The sequence below is a fragment of the Rhinolophus sinicus genome, linkage group LG03 (assembly GCF_036562045.2).
Source record: "Rhinolophus sinicus isolate RSC01 linkage group LG03, ASM3656204v1, whole genome shotgun sequence".
NCBI lineage: Eukaryota > Metazoa > Chordata > Mammalia > Chiroptera > Rhinolophidae > Rhinolophus > Rhinolophus sinicus.
This window is the reverse complement of record NC_133753.1, coordinates 51,039,951-51,057,375: the sequence shown is the minus strand read 5'-3', so window position 1 is coordinate 51,057,375 and position 17,425 is coordinate 51,039,951. Positions and strand designations below refer to the sequence as shown.

The 17,425-nt window shown below is 44.0% G+C and overlaps 1 protein-coding gene across 2 annotated transcripts in view; it reads left to right on the top strand.

The window, feature by feature from the left end:
- Positions 1-12,670, top strand: part of LIPC (lipase C, hepatic type) — a 153,811-nt gene extending 141,141 nt beyond the window's left edge. For both annotated transcript variants that reach the window (XM_074327680.1, XM_019732297.2), the window contains 3 exons: positions 4,473-4,590; positions 6,165-6,383; positions 12,138-12,670. In XM_074327680.1, coding sequence (XP_074183781.1) covers positions 4,473-4,590; positions 6,165-6,383; positions 12,138-12,249 — 449 coding nt within the window. In that variant the 3' untranslated portion in view covers positions 12,250-12,670. The remainder of the gene's footprint in view (positions 1-4,472; positions 4,591-6,164; positions 6,384-12,137) is intronic.
- The last annotated feature ends 4,755 nt before the right edge of the window (positions 12,671-17,425 follow it).

Genomic DNA, 17,425 nt, shown 5'->3' with positions numbered 1-17,425 from the left:
CCAGAATTGGGGAACCATGGCGTCTAAGACATGGAAATCAATCTCCTCCTACTCACAGTGAAAGAACAAAGGAAGACAAAAACCCATCTCCAGGGCAGGGACAGGGAAACATTTGTCCCCGAACTGGGGGGCTAGACATTCAGGGGACAGGCAGGAGGAATCTGCAGCAGTGATAGCCCAAGATGGATGTCCATGGATGGGAGCTGGCAGGCATTTCGTCTTGGTGGCTTCATTCAAGCAGGTTTTGACTGCAGGTTTTCTTCAGGGGCTGGGTGTCCACCACGTGGGTTCAAAGGGCACAATGAGCTTGCAGAACCAGAGCCCCAACAGACAGTGGGAACGGTCTCTTGGAATCAGACAGACACCTGGGTCCCAATTCTGCTCTAGTTCTAACTATCTGGGGGACCTTGGACCCTGCTCCAAATCTCTGCTTCCTTTTCTATAATTCACCAGGCTCACTATCACCCTATCTGTTTAGGTCTCCGCAGGAAGCAGGACTCCACTGGCCTGGGGCAGCAGAAGACAGCAAGTGGGATCCTTACAGAGGGCGGGCAGTAAGGAAAACGGTACAGGGTGTCAGTGTACCCTGAATCTAACAAGAAAGAGGGAGGAAGGGAAGGAGTAGCCCAGGAGACCAGGAGTTGTGGAGGAGGGGCTGCTGACCGCAGCTAATCATGGGGTGCATTTACTGCAGGGTCAAGCTTCAAAGCAGGAGGGAACACAGAAAAGACATCCTGACCTCTCTGATCTCCTGCTGGTGCCTCCCCAGTGGTCAGTCTCAGCCAGAAACCAACCAGCAAGGCAGCTGGGGAGCCGTAGGCAGTGGGGTCATATATTGGGGTTCAGAGCTGGGTGGAGAGTGGATAGCAGGGGTAGATGTAGAAAATAGAGACTAACCAGCATGTTGTCCTTATTTAGTCTTGTTATGAGAACAAAAATATCATATGTAAAACACTTAGTATGTAGCCTGCTGCATAGTAGGACGGCAACAAACGGAAGCTATTTCCTACTTAGTTCTATTCACAAGTAGGGTCTTTATTGCAGTATGTGTCCTGCCTTATTGTCACACAAAGAGCCCCTGAAGCAGTCTTTAGATGCTTGCTGTGTGTTGTGACCTGTGGAGATATGAGCATGGATAAGACCCCACCACCTCCCTCAGGGAGATGCACATGGACACCGGTGCCCACAAGACAAGGCAAAGGGTGTCAAGAGTTATAGAAGTGACCGTCCAGGCTGCAAGCTCCTCCCAGGCCAGAGCACAGCTTCTGGTTCTCTTGTTTACTTTCTTCAGACTTTTTAAAGCTTTTCTTTTCCCAATGAGATTCTAATTAGAATACATGCTTATTGTAGAAAATGTGGAACTTGCAGAAAAGCAAAGAGAAAAGAATAAAAAGTACCTCTCTTCCCCTCTCCAGAGATAAGCACTCAATGTTTTTCTGAATGCCCCTCCTTCTATGCATTCTGTTTATAGTTAGTCTCATATTACACATGCAGTTTCACAGCCTCATTGTTGTTTAGTTCTCACCCACCACCACCCCTACTTCTTTCGTAAGCATTGAAATCATTCCAAAAGTATCATTTAATGAGTTCATAAGAGCAATCATAATGGTTGGGAACATGAGCTGGGAATCAGCAGACAAACCTAATTGCAGGTTCATCGGGTCTGCGACAGATAGACGAGTGACTTAACTTCAGCGTCCTCACTCGTAAAATCATGCGGGAGGGAGAATAAAGGAGGCATCTCACAAAGTTGTTGTTAAGAGAAATGAGATATTTATTTATGTGCAATTATTAGCTCAGTGTCTGGGGACATAGTAAAGAGCTAAATGGTAATTATCATAATTGTCATTATTAGTCCACAGTCATTTCTCTATTTTTGAATATTTAAGGTATTTCTGATTTATTTTTAATTAATAATTCTGTTATGACATTTTTGAACTTAAATCTCTTTCCAAGCTTCAACTGTTCCCTTAGGGTATATAAAGCTATTGGTCTCAGGTATAAACATTTTAAAAATTCAAGTTCTGGAGCCGGGTGGCCTGGGCTTACATCCCAACTATGCTACTTACTAGCTGTGTGGTCCTGGAAAAGTCACTTAACCTCTCTGTGCTTCAGTTACCCCTTCTCTAAAAAAAAATCATAATGTAAGGATTAAATGAGATAATAAATGCAAAACGTTTGGCACAGTTAAATAAAATAAACATTAGCCAATATTATTATTATACATACTACCAATTACACTTTTTTACTTGTCTATCCCTAATAGCTTTTAGCACTGGGCTGAGCACCAGTTGACTTCCAACTAATACATATTAAACTGGGCTAACATTGGTTGTTATCAGTGTTCCTTGGGTACTCTGGAAGATGCCCTGCCTCCTTCTTAGGAGTCAGCCCGAGTTCACTCCTCCCCCCTCATCCTGTCCACATCATACACCACGCCCCCCCAACCCATGCCTATGACCTGTGTCTTTCGAAGGACCTTTCCTTTTTGCCTCAGTTCAACTTATAACACTGTTCACTTTTGACAGAGTTCCCTAGACATCCCCTGAATGGTGTGAGACCTCTGCAGAGATTTCTGGGATGATAGGCCAGAGTCCCTGTCCCACCACTGCCCCCCAAGGGTGTAGGGACACTACCCGGGACTTGACCCACAACCCTTATCTTATTTCTCACCCCCAGCTTCATGGTCCTGAGAGCATCAAACTAATCTATTCCAAGCTGGAGGATTGGAGCACCTATTATGTACTGGGCACTGGAGCAAATCCACCACAAAACCCAGATGGGAAAATTGGTTTATGCCAAAGGGTCGGGTTGTGTAAATAACCCAGAAACCCAGCAACACAGGCACACCCAGCAGCTGGAGTGTTGGCAACATACCATTAGCCAGAGCTGCTAGGTTTGTGTGTCGCTACCAACCTCCAGTAGAAATGCACATTTGGAAGTTAGTAGATTGATTCATAAGGATGATGACTTTCCACATGCTGGGTACATGGAATTGATGACCAAGCGGCCAGTGCCATGACCTATGCTTTCCACTAGGAATTCTCGTATAACAAAGCTCGAAACTCAGGCCTTGAATTCTCAGAAGTGATTTCCATCTGGCTAAATATTAACACACATCCTGATACTCCCAAGCAAACTGTAAGGTCATTCACCCCACAGATGTTTATTAAGTACCTACTATGCATGAGGTACTATATCAGGACTGGAGGATTGATCATTATCTAGAACAGGAAAGGCAAACACACAGAAAGCATACCATAAATCCCCTGTCCTTTGCCCAAGCAGACACCACTCTTCTCAAGAGCCTGGACATGGTCTCAGAATCTGTCTCTACATAGGGCTCCAGGCAGTCCTATCAATCAAATTGACATGCCATATTAAATCTGTTTGCAATCTTAGAGCTCAAACACTACAGGTACTTAGAGAACATGGAGGCAGCAAGAAAAAGAAGTCCAAGCAGCCATCTTGGAATGAAGTGGGGGAATTTCTAAAACAGTCCCACAGCTGATCGGTGTGACAATGCAGGCTAAGCCAAGGCCATCTTGGGAACCTTGGCAATAGGTCCCAGCTAAGAGCACAGATGCTGCTATGTGACCTTGAGCAAGTCACTTCCCCTCTCTGAGCCCCCTTTTTCTGATTTATAAAATGAAGATGATAATTACACTACCTACTTCATAGAATTGTTATGAGTAAATGAGATGATGCAATGTAAAGTGTTTAACAATACTGTCTAATAGTAAACAATTTGCTTTTATTAATGAAATAGACTGTATTTAAGTAAAGAAGAATAAAATATCATTTTCTTCCCAGTAGAAGGACATTCTGGACATTTAATCAGATAGAAAGCTTTTAGGCCCAAGTACTAGAACTAGAGTTATCTCATTTCCATTGGAAAATATGCTTGTTGAACCCCCCAGAGCTAGTTTCCAGGAAGTGTCCCAAAATACAGAAATGTGGTCATTAGGGCACATTTCTTAGCCGGAGCTCTGTCCCACCCCAAAACTGACCCCATCAAACAGAGGCAAAAGTAAAAAATGGCAGTGTGTTCTCTTGCCTTTGTCAGGTGCCTAAAAGATATATATCCTTTGATTTATGAAAGTAGACCCCGACCAAATACATGGAATAGTCCAAAAGGATTGCATCCAGCAATTGGTGAGAATGCCAGATACACTAGACTCCTATTCTGCCTCCTTTTGTTGGATAATACTTATTATTATTATTATTTTACAAACACAATATAAGTCCTCCGTAGACATTTAGGAAATACAGAGAAGGAAAAAGGAGAAAATAAAAGGCATTCATAATCTCAGCACCCAGGGTAAAAAAAAATGGGGTATCTATCCATCCAGACTTTCCCTCTGCATTTTTAAATTTAAAAAAAAAAAGAGAGAGATTTTTAATTTAAAAAATCCCTGCTTAAATTCTCTTTCTCTCACCCTTTCCTCTCCTCCCCCCACCCCCACCCCTAGTTTATCATTACCAGTTGAAGATCCAGTTCGTCAACCAAATTGAGAAACCAGTAGAACCAACTTTTACCATGTCGCTCCTGGGAACGAAAGAGGAAGTACAGAAAATCCCCATCACTCTGTGAGTATGAGGAATGGCCCCATCTACGGTGACGACAGGCTTAGTGTTCTCACAGGGTCTGCACGGACTCTGTGCTTTTCAAGGGTTAGGCCCGACGTAACGTCTTCTTCTCAGCCCATTACAACTGACCCAAACACCCTGTCAGACGGGACATCCACCCAGGCCCCGCGCCTTCTCTTCCCTCCTCGCCTCACCCCGTCCCACCAATTGCTTTATGTTGCTACTACCTGTGTATGTGATGGGCCCACTGCAATGGGGGCTGAGCAGACAGGGAAGCCAGAGGTGGCCCAGTCCGTATCCACAGTGCAGGAAGTAGATCCGAGCAGGGAGGAGTGGTGAGGGCTAGAGCAGGTGTCCGCAGGAAGGTCTTGAGTGCCTTTCCAGGGAGTTCTGAAAAGTCGCCCAGAAATAAAACCAGTATCATTCAACTTGGCACAAATTTCCCATCCCAATTAGCCTGCACTGCCAGCCCTTCCCATCTGTCCTTCGTCCTGTTACACACCTGCTCACAACACAAGCAGTGGCCTCACGCCTCCCTCAGAGGTTCCCCAGCTTCACTGGCCAGAAAAGGCCCACTAGCTGCTTTTCCTCAGCATATTGACTCTCAGGAGGGGCTTACCTTGGGAAGTGACACTAGGCCTCCACTCACTCCGGGGACAGTCCTCAGCTTCTGAAAATTGCCCCCAAGCTTTGGTCTCGGATCATCACACTGATTCAAGTATGTGTCGGGGCCCTGAACTAGAAGTAGAGAGGACCCTGTCCTTAGGATGCTCCCAGGCTAAGCGGGGCGGGGACATTCTTTGATGATTCTTTACAACATTCTGCAGGAAGGGCTATGATGAGCCACTCGAGGGAATCCTCCATCCATCCGTCTCACCCTCAATCCAGTGTTACCTCTGCCTTGTCCCAAAACTCTCCCCAAGGGATTGTTGTAAATAGTGGAACGGGCATCTAGGTGCTCTGTCAATGTTGGGACATTTTCAATGTCATGGAGATTAGTAAGAAAACTTGGTAATGATAACTATGAATATGCATTTAAATCTTGCTCTAAATTGGTGCATCTTTTTAATATGTAGTTTTCTATTACTGTTATGCTCTGTTGTTTTAATAGAAGTTTCTATTTATTTGGGAAGAGAAAAGCATCCCTGGGGAGAGAAGAGTGTGGTGTGGCTCTACTGTGGTAATCAAACCAAAAAGAGCTGAACTGTGCCGAGGCCATTGACAAAGCCCCACTGTCTCTTCAGGGCCAGTTGTTCCAATTTGTTAACCTAGAAACTAGGAGGCCTGAACTAAACAAAGTTAACTAGACTTTTTATTGTGGAACTCTTGGAGCCTTTTTAATATGCTAACATAGAAAATAGTATGGTTTTCCCCATATTACTGGTCTAGAAAACCTTTTTAGTCCTGATGTATCTACTGCTGTCCCTATTCATAGTCTGTCCAACACCAGTTTGAAAAATACAGCAGAAAAGACCATCCCAAGTCACTTAGGCAAACCGCACACATCCTGAATGTGTCTAAGCATCGCTTTGCTGTTACGAATAAACTGTGTCTGGTTTCCATTGTATCTTCAGGGGCGAAGGAATTACTAGTAATAAAACCTATTCCCTTCTTATCACATTGGATGTGGACATTGGTGAGCTGGTCATGATCAAGTTCAAGCGGGAAAACAGCGCAGTATGGGCCAATGTGTGGAACACAGTACAAACCATCATCCCGTGGGGCAGAGGGCCGCTCTACTCAGGCCTTATTCTAAAGCACATCAGAGTAAAAGCAGGAGAAACCCAGCAAAGGTGAGTATCGATTCAGCCTCCTCCTAACATCTCTTAAGCATCTACATGTGCCAGCATTAATTTTCACAGTTTAATATCTGCATTTATCTTATGAAGTAGACACTGTTGTGTCCTAATGATGGGGTCTAGACACTCAGAAAGTTGAAATGGCACCCTGAGTTCTCACAGCCAAAGGTGGAAGGACCAGGCTCTGCACCCAGGTCTTCTGAGCCCCAGTCTAGCCTCTGCCCGCTGCCCGTGGTTAATAGCCGCCTGCCTCTGCAGTTTGGGAACCACCTCTGTAGCCCACTGCTTCTCAAATCCCAGAGTATGGATGAATCGCCAGGTGACGTCCCTGCTGCTGTTCAAAGGACCACGCTTTGAGTGGCAAGGACCCAGCTGCAACATTTCTTTTTTGTTGCTTTACCCAGAAAATTGCTTTTAACAGCAATCTCAAAAATCTCTCTCTGTGGTGGCACCTTCCAAACCTTAAAATGCCAAAGAATCACTGGGAAACTTATTAAATATACAGAATTCCCAGCCCCACCTGTAGAGCTGCTGATGCACAGTGGTCTGTAAAGGGACCCAGGACACACATTTGTTACTAAGAGCCCTGAGAAATTCTGACGTGGACCAATGGATCACCGTTAAGAAATGCTACTCTGTGTGATTTAACATCTCTCTTGGCCCCAAGGCCTCTGGGGACAGTGCGGGGTTAGAGAGGGGGTAGGGAATACAGGAAAGAAAGGATAGTCCAGCTGTCCCTTCAGTCCTCTCAGCAGGGATGCCCAACATACTTGGCCATGGCAGCCATAGCTGTCTGTAGTTTGGCAGGTCTCCATGAAAGGAGAATTCTGTCCTCCCCATCCTCCCCAGACCCTTTCCTATCTCTTCCCCATGTGTTCGGGACACGCATCTCTCCTCTCCCAACTTCCTTTGTGGGGAAGCCCATTTGTCTCTTTGGTTTGTCCCCAGAAGAGGCGGAAAACAACAGGCCTCTCACCTCCAAACTACTCTCCCCCCTGGCCTCTCAGGTTTCACTGCCAGGAGGGGGCCCAGGGCAGATTTACACACACCCCCCCTCCTTACCTTACATAACCACCCTCTGAGATTTTATCTTCCTAGCAATTACCAAAAGCATACTCTGCAGTCTGCCAACAGATTTCTCCACATGATCAATTTGAGAAAATTAAACTGCTTCTCTCCTCTTATACGTTTAGCTATTCTTGCGCGACTTTTTGGCTCTTTATATCAGCTCCTCTTCTGAGCACCGCCTCTCCCTGCATTCTCTCAGCTAGACAGTAATTTTTCAGTGCTCGTGGCTGTTTCTCGTGACAATTCTAGGTGATTTGACTTGAAAGGTAGTATAAAAGACAACACTACCGTTTTCACTGGTGCTTACCCACATGGTTCTCAAGAAGCAAAGAGGAGCAGGAGGAAAAGGCCCCTACTGAGATCCTACTGCATGGTGGGCATTACAGCATCGATCTCATGTGATTTTCCCAATGACCCTTTGAAATGGGTAGTATTGGCTGTGCGGATTTGGAAACTAAGGCTCACAGAAGTTACACAGGTTGGGGACACCGCCAATAATTGTCCAAGCCCAGATCTGACTCGGGTTTGGCTGATTCCTTGCCCATTTTGTTGCCAGTGCACTGTTGCCAGCAGCTCCTTCCTCCATTATCCTATTAATCTGCCTTTCCCTAGTGTGATCTAGCAGAGTTGTGGTGCTGGACATTAATACAGATGCACACCAAACCCTTCCTCATCGGAGGCACATGCCGAAAAGAGGGGAAGGGCTGTGAGGCCTAGAGCTTATTTTTAGTTGTAAGTACTCAGTGCCTCCTATATGTCTCCACAGTACCAGATGCCATTGGGGATACCCAGAACAAGCTGAGCTGTGGCTCTTTGCATAAGGAAACTCCAGGGCCTAATTAGGAAAACAAGATGCATTAATGTTACTAATAATGCTCCATCCCAGGACTTCTCAAGCTTCTAATGTACACACAAATCCTCTGGGAACCATGTTAAAATGCAGTTCCGCTTCAGTAGGTCTGGGGTGGGGCCTGAGATTCTGCATTTCTAACCTGCTCCCTGGGCTGCTGCTGCTCCTGCTACTGATGCTGATGGTCCCGCTGCTGAGCTGCTGGTCCCACTTCTGATGCTGGTCCCGCTAGTGATGCTGCTGGTCCCACTGCTGATGCTGCTGGTCCCGCTGCTGATGCTGGTCCCACTAGTGATGCTGCTGGTCCCACTGCTGATGCTGCTGGTCCCGCGGCTGATGCTGCTGGTCCCGCTGCTGATGCTGCTGGTCCCACTGCTGATGCTGGTCCCGCTGCTGATGCTGGTCCCGCTGCTGATGCTGGTCCCGCTGCTGATGCTGCTGGTCCCGCTGCTGATGCTGCTGGTCCCGCTAGTGATGCTGCTGGTCCCGCTGCTGATGCTGCTGGTCCCCCTTCTGATGCTGGTCCTGCTAGTGATGCTGCTGGTCCCGCTGCTGATGTTGCTGGTCCCACTGCTGATGCTGGTCCCGTTGCTGATGCTGCTGGTCCCGCTAGTGATGCTGCTGGTCCCGCTGCTGATGTTGCTGGTCCCACTGCTGATGCTGCTGGTCCCACTGCTGATGCTGGTCCCGCTGCTGATGCTGCTGGTCCCACTGCTGATGCTGGTCCCGCTGCTGATGCTGCTGGTCCCGCTTCTGATACTGGTCCCGCTAGTGATGCTGTTGGTCCCACTGCTGATGCTGCTGGTCCCGCTGCTGATGCTGCTGGTCCCGCTGCTGATGCTGCTGGTCCCGCTGCTGATGCTGCTGGTCCCTCTGCTGATGCTGGTCCCGCTGCTGATGCTGCTGGTCCCGCTGCTGATGCTGATGCTGTTTGTCCCGCTGCTGATGCTGCTGGTCCCTCTGCTGATGCTGGTCCCGCTGCTGATGCTGCTGGTCCCACTGCTGATGCTGCTGGTCCCGCTGCTGATGCTGCTGGTCCACGGACCACACTGGGACTAGTGAGGGTCTAGTACTGCATGGCCTGGGAAGCCTAAGGAGAGAGAAATCAGTTCAGGTTGATGCTGTTGAGCCTGTACTGTAACACATTTTGGGGGAGGCCAGGAGGCGTAGGCAGGGAGCAAAGTGAACTCTAATTGTAACTTCACTGCTTACCACCTATGTAGAATAAATATGTAGAATAACTCAGAGAATAACTGCACCTCTCTAAGACTTAGTTCTTTAGTAATGAATGGGAATTATAATATGTATCTCATGAGACTAATAACAATTACCAATTTTTAATTACCTTCTGCAAACCAAATTCCCAGAGCCAGGACGCAAACACTTAAATTTGTGGTCTTAATCTCTCTGCTACCTACAAGAGGGGAACATGGTTAATTCACTTGCTCTGTGACTCCACAGGCAGAACTTGGTGAGAGGTGATTCTTCTCTCCTAAAGGCACGAAGTCAGGGATGAGAAGATCTATTGCGGGGTGAAGGGAAAGGGCAGGAAATATTAGCCCTATAGCAGGACATAAAAAGTGATTGGCTAAACATAATGAGAAGATGTTCAATTTCCACAGTACTCATATAAAGGCAAAACAAAAATCAATGAAATTATCTCCAGTCGCCCATTAATTTGGCAGGAATTAAGAGACGGGTAACATGCAGAGTTGGTAAAGTGTGGAGAAATGGTCATTCTTATACACTTGTAGTGGGAGTGTAAATCACAGAGTTTCTGCGGGGGGAGTTCACTCAACAACTAACATTTGGTGAGCACCTACCTTATCGTGGGCATCAGATGTACAAGGTGTGATCAAAAAATATGGTGAAAGCTTAAATTAAAAATATATATATTACAGTAAAAGACACATTGCCATTAATCCCCCTCAAAATATTCCCCTTCGCTTTGAACACACTTATTCCTTCGTTCTTACCACTTTCTGAAGCAGGTCTGGAATTCCTCTTTTGTGAGTGTTTTTAGTTGCACTGTTGTGGCTGCCTCAATGTCCTGAATTGATTCAAAACATTTACCTTTCTTCGTCATTTTGACTTTGGGGAAGAGCTGGAAGTCTTGCAGTGCCAGATCCAGTGAATAAGGTGGATGAGGACACACCACAATGTGTTTTTCTTTTTGACAGAAATTGCCATACCAGAAGCGATGTGTGACATGGAGCCTTTTCCGTATATGTACAAAATGTTTGTTGCAATACTATTTGTAAATAGGAAACCATTGGGGGAAAAAATCTCAATATCCATCAATAGGAAAATGACTAAATGCATTGTGCTATATCTGTACAATGGAATGTCATGCAGCAGGTGAAAAAAAAAGAAATAGATTTATACGTACTAATATGACAAGTCTCCAAGTACATTCTTTGGTGACAAGAAAAGTTCTCAGAAAAATACTCTCAAAAATCTTTATGTTCATATATGAACAATATATGTGTAAAGAAATAGATCTGGAAAGACAGAAACCAAACCATGAAAGCAAGGAGGGACGTGACATTGGTGAAGGGTGATAGAGAAGAGGATCTTTAACATTTTACTGTATTTCTTTACTATTTCAATTTTTCAAGAATGCATTTATAAACTACTGAGGCCACTTTTTATTTCAGCTTTATTGAGGTGTATTTAATAAATAACATTGTAAGATATTTAAAGGGTGCATCATGGGGTTCGATATATAGATACATTGTGAAAGGATCCCCCCATCTAGTTCATTAATACATCCATCTCTCCACATATTTTTCATTTTTGTTATTGACAACATTTAAATTCACTCTATTAACAAATTTCATTTTTACAATAGTGTTACCAACTATAGTTACCACATTTGACATTAGATCCTCAGCCTTTATTCCTTTTATAATTGAAAGTTTGTGCCCTTTTACCAACTTCTCCCTATTTCCCCCTCCACCCAGCCCCGAGGAGCCACTTTTCTACACTTTTTCTATGAGTCTGACTTTTTTTTTTAGATTTCACACAAAAGAAATACCAAGCAATATTGTCTTTGTCTGGCTTCTCCACTATTTTAATGTAAAAAGTCTGATTTGGTAAAGACTTGATCTCAGAGGCACTTTAAAGACAAAGGAAGCCGTAAAATAGAATTCTCTGTAACTACGGCTAAATTTTTTCTAATAGATACAATTGAAGTTAAGTAACAAAAAAATAGCACCTCATGTCAAGCTACTAGTCAAAGCAGTCTATCTATTGGTCTCCAAGACAGACCCAAACCAAATGTGATGTCCTCTCTGGCTGGACAGTGTCTGCACCACTAAGAGGAAGGGGCAGGGCTTACATGACTAAGCCAGACAGAGGCGAGTGACAATGGCCTCAAGCCCAGGGACCTTTAAGAACGTCATTGACAAATTGGAGCACGTTGGAAGAAGAAAGGCTGTGGAGTGAAGTCTGCCTGTGAGGAACAGTTGAAGGAACTGTGAATATTTGCCCTTGACATAGGGTGAGACAGTGGAAAGAACAATAGCTACCCTCAAAACTTGGATGAGCGGTTAGAAGGGAGGACTAAGGAGGACTGCCCCTAGGAGTTTTAGTTTTTATAGAACTGAAATCACCCCCAAAGCAAAGTGCCAGGAAACCTTACACTGACTGCTTTCACTGACTTGGATTTTGCTTTTCTCAGAAGTTATGACAATATTTGCAAACATAAGAATCTAATTTTTTAAATAACATAGCATGTGTTACGCCAATTGATTATTTGAAAAAGGATGAAGCACTTCAATAAGCTCCATCTAAAATTTAATGCTGTTTGCTTTATGTTTTCTCTTCAGAATAACATTTTGCTTAGAAAACATGGATGACCTACAACTTCACCCAACCCAGGAGAAAAGTTTTGTGAGATGTAATGTAACCTCTAGAAAACTGAAGCGAATGAACACATGAGCTTTAATGAGGACCCAGTGTAAAGAATAAATGATCTTCTTTCTTATTTGGAATAGTTGCCTTATTGGGAAACCAAAGTTATATAAAGAATTTTGCATAAAGTTTAGATTTAAAGGGGAAGTATGTTTCACTATTATACACCAAGCTTTTAAGAACTACATTATGTGACTTTACTCAAATATTAGTGTAAGTAAAAATTTCCCAATTTTATTCTGATTAAGTGGTAATATATGCAAATAAGAATAAATGTAAGAACCATTTTAGACCTTTTGTTCCAATTTAAAATGTCTTTTCCAATTAAGTCAAATTTCCCATATTTCTTTGCTAGTTTATTCTGATCAGTTCATTGAACCACGCTGGAAAAGTACTTCTTTATCACAAAACTGGTGCTTCAATAAAGTGAAATTCCAATTAACCACTAGTTGTGTTGTCCAAATTTTCCTCTTTTACTAATGATTGCAACAAAAGCTAATGGAAAACTTGGAATAGCTCAAAGAGTTAGATGTCAAATTTCAAACTGTCCAATAAATGAATTAATGATGTTCGATCAGCAAATTTCATCACAGAGCATGTAAAGGAAATACTAGGTAGGGTAATCACTTGGATATGTGTTTCACGTAGTTCAGAGAGCAGGAGCACGAGTGCACATTTCACAGCCTAACCTGAGCCAAGGCTCAGCTCTACACAGCTCATAATTCACATGGTCTTCATCAGAGCAGGGTAGACCAGCGCTGGTGAAAACAAAACTCCTGAAGCTATGTGTGCCTCTGACTTAAATCAATTTAAGATCACCTTGCATGGTTCACTTTTATCTCCCTTGGAAAGACCCACAAAACTACAGGATATGAAGGAAAGGAGAGGAAGACCAGCGGGGTCAATGTTGCATTGTGTCCTCACTGCAAACCTTGCCTGCAAAAGTATCTGACCATACTTTCAGGTAAAGTGTGTGTGTGTCTAGAAATGATAGATTTAAAATGAACAATCTTTCCCATTATGGTTAAAGTATTAAGATTTACAATAAAATTGTGTTTGCATTGGATTTCCATGTTTTATCGCTAACTGTCCAGGATGAATTTAAAATACAGTAGTCCTCCCCCATTCTTCTTCATTTCACTTTCCCAGTTTCAGTTACCCTGAGTTAACCACCGTCCCAAAATATTAAATGGAAAATTCCAGAAATAAACAATTCATAAGTTTTATATCGTTAGCTGTTCTGAGTAGCGTGGTGAAATCTCACATTGTCTGGCTCCCTCTCACCCGAGAGATGATTCATCCCCTTGTCCAGTGTCCACGCTGCATACACTGCCAGGCCATTAGTCACTCAGTATCTGTCTCGGTTATCAGATCAACTGTCAAGGTATCGCAGTGCTTGTGTTCAAGTGACCCTTATTGTACTTTATAATAACCCCAAAGCATAAGACTAGTGATGCTGGCAATTCAGACATGCTGAAGAGAAGCCGCAAAGTGCTTCCTTTGAGTGAAAAGATTTGTACATATAAGGAAAAAAACATGGTATGTAAGCTTTCAGTACAATCCATGGTCTCAGGCATCCACTGGGATTCTTGGAACATACATGCATTGCGGATAACGGGGGGAGGGGCTGCTGTATTACTTTTGGCAAATACTCTTTGGTATATACTCTAGAGCAGGGGTGTCCAAACTTTTTTCAATGTTTTTTACCAAGGGCCATATGCGGTAAAATACACAAACAGCCGGGCCACTCACTCGAGGTGAAGTACGTATTGCCTCACCTGGTTTATTTAAGTAAACTAAATATATTTTTGGAATTTGCTGCGGGCCAATTAACAATGGATTGCGGACCGCAGTTGGCCCGTGGGCCACAGTTTGGACACCCCTGCTCTAGAGAGTCCATACACATGTACCAGGAGACATGTAAAGGAATATTCCTATCAGCGTTGAAATCATCACAACCAGAAATAGCCCAAATGTCCACCAATACCATGAATAAGTGAGCTGTGGTGTAGTCTTACTAATGGAATATTAAACAGCAGTGAAAAAGATGAACCAAAGCTACATACACAACAAGAACAGGGCTGACTCTAGAGTGAAGCAAGGAGGCATCCAGGGTACAAAATTTAAATAAGCACTCATGGATTTGTGCATTTGCACAGACACAAAAATATATATATAGTATGAGACAAGCAAAACTACACTATATCATTAGGGATGGATAAACAGGTGGTCAAATTCTAAGTAAAAGCAATAAAATCACTAGCACAGCAGTGGTGCTGTGGTAATGGCAGGAAGGAGGAAGTGCACACCAGAGATCCAGGTGCCAGCAAGACTGTACTTCTCACACCAGGTGGTCGTTGCACAGGGGCTCATTTTTATAACCATGTTTTAAAACTGTACATATATATGTTAGGCACTCGTTTCTTGGTCTGAATGTCACATTTCGCAATATAAAAATAATAAGAAAAGAAAGGGCAGACTTAAAAACATTTTTCTACTATAGTGTGACGTATTTCGATATTACTATAGTTGCACACGAAATATAAATAGAAATTATTTCATCTTTAGTAGGAAAACTTGAAATGATACAGTACGTCATAACAGTTTGGGCAGAAAACTCAATAAGCCACCAACATGACAAATGGTTAACTGGAACATTTGAAACTCCTCTTGGCATGGATTATGTTGAATTGGGAAGATGTGTTCATCGAGATCACATTTTCTGAAGTACATTGAGTCGGGAAGTCAAACAGGGAAACTGAATAACGCAGCCACATCTGTTCATTGCACATGCAAAATGCTGGCTCATACGCTCATTATATGCACCTCTCTCCAAAGAATCTGTATTTACGAGCCCACTCAGGAAAGATAACACTGGCAGGTTGCCTTCCAGGCAAAAGCCTGTTTGTGCTTTTACATATACGAGAGCCCAAGGAAAGAAACAGAATGTTGATTACACCACAGCCGGGCTCTTGGAGGTGCACCGAAGTCAGAGAGAAGGAAACAAGCTCTCCAACACGAAAATGAATGCTCTCTCCTCCACAGCAAAGCTGACTTGTCTTCCCTGTTCACCTTGATACTGTTGCTGTAAATATTGCGAAAGCTTTGATTGCAATTACGCATCTCTGGGATGGCAAAGCAAGAAGCCAAGCTGCCCAGTGCAATGCCTGCTCTCCCATGGAGCCTGGATTAGAGGAAAGTCACTCAGATGGATAGGAAATAAAGAGACGAGCAAGAGGTCACCAGATGGGAGGGGAGATGGGGGATGGGTGGAAAAGGTGAAGGATTAAGAAGTACAAATTGGCAGTTACAAAACAGTCATGGGGATGTAAAGCACAGCATAGGGAATATAGTCAATAACACTGTAATAACTATGCATGGTGCCAGGTGAGTGCTAGACTTACCGGGGAGGTCACTTCCTGAGGTATATAAGTATCTCATCACTATGTTGCTCATCTGAAACTAATAGGATATTGTATGTCAACTGTAATTGAAAAATAAATTTAAAAAATTTTTTTTAAAGAGACAAGCAAGAGGAAGACTAAAGAAGTCAATCCCGAAAACTGTCATCTACTTGCCAATGTAATCTTACACCACCTGCTTCTCCTCAGATCCCAGGGATCTGTACATGATAAACGGCCCCCCACACACCTCATCCCTTCTCATCTCTGCCTTTTCTTATACCTCCTCCCTCCCCTCTTTCCTCCAGGCTTTTCTCCTCCCTGCCTAACTGAATCTTACTTATCTGTCCTTGCCCAGTTCTTTTCTCCAGTTAATTCCTAGCTCAGCCCAGCCCACAGGATGTTTTTCTCCTTTGAACGCCTCCTCGCTGTAACTTGAATGATGCTCCCTACTGTTCACTTGGCCCTCAGTTATTTATGCCCTGCTGATCTTCCCCCTCTTCTCAGTCTACTCTCTGCACCCTGCCCTCTACTCAACCTTTTAAGGTTGGCCCTCTCCAGAGTGTAGGCCTCGCCCCCTTCTCTGCTCATTCCGGTTCTCTCTGAGGCAATCTCACCCACTCCTGTGGCTTTATTTATGACCCATAATAAGAGCTCCCATTCCCACAAGAACAGGGCTGACTCTAGAGTGAGGCAACCATTCCCACATGAGAGCTCCCCCTTTGCTGTCTCACAAACTCAGAGTATTTAAACTTGAACCCACTCTACCCTCCCTGCACCTCCAAACTTGCTCCTCCCATGCTATTTTCTGTAGCTCAGTGGTGAATGTCATCACCACCCTCAATTGCTGATGCCAGACACTGGTTTGGGAATCCACCATGTTTCCTCTCTTTTGGTCCCTCATCAAATCCAACAATCCCCAAGTCCTATGAATTCTGCCTGTATTTCTTCACTGTGTCTACATCTTTCCACCTCTATTGCCATATTGCCACCATTCTGTCCCAAGCCACGAGTCTTTCTTACCTGGATGTTTGTCACAATTTTCCAACTCTTTCTGCTGTATCAGCTCTTCTCTTTCAACCCATTCGCATGACAGCAGCCAGAGTCATCTTGGGGGGAAAAAAAGTCAGATCATATTTTCCTGCTTAAAGCCCTTCAAATGACTTCCCAATGCTCTTTGGAAAAAGTCCAAAATAATTACCAGGGCCTCCAGGTCTCCACTCAAATCTCCCACTACTTGTCCCTCATTCATTGCATCATTCATTGTTCACCAGGTCCCAGCCCAGCCTGCACATTAGAACTGCCTTGGAAGCTTTAAAACCTGCCCATGTCTCAGCCCCACCCCTAGAGAGTTTATTTGGTCTGGGGCAAGGCCTGGGTATTGAGACTTAACAGCTTTCCAGTTGATTCTAACATGCAGAGTTTGAGAACCATGGGTCTGGACTCATGGGCCATCTTTCTGTTCCTTCAACAGTGCGAAGGTCTGTCCTACCTCTGGGCCTTCGCCTGTTCTGCTGCTTACATCCCTACCCCTTCTCCCGGCTTCTTTCTATGCTTCCAGTGCCAGATTACGTGTTACTGCCTCAAGGATAACTTAACCAGAATTATCCCACCAGATACAAATCTATATCATCTCTCCCCGCTATGCATACTCTTAATATCTTTTCATTCTTCTGGTAAAATTATTGTAGCCATGACTTGAGGAGCCATGAACAAAATGAGAAATCAGTAATACCTATTTTGCCTTTCTATACAATTTTGACAGTTCATTCATCATAGATTTTTGCATTAATTTTGATTTT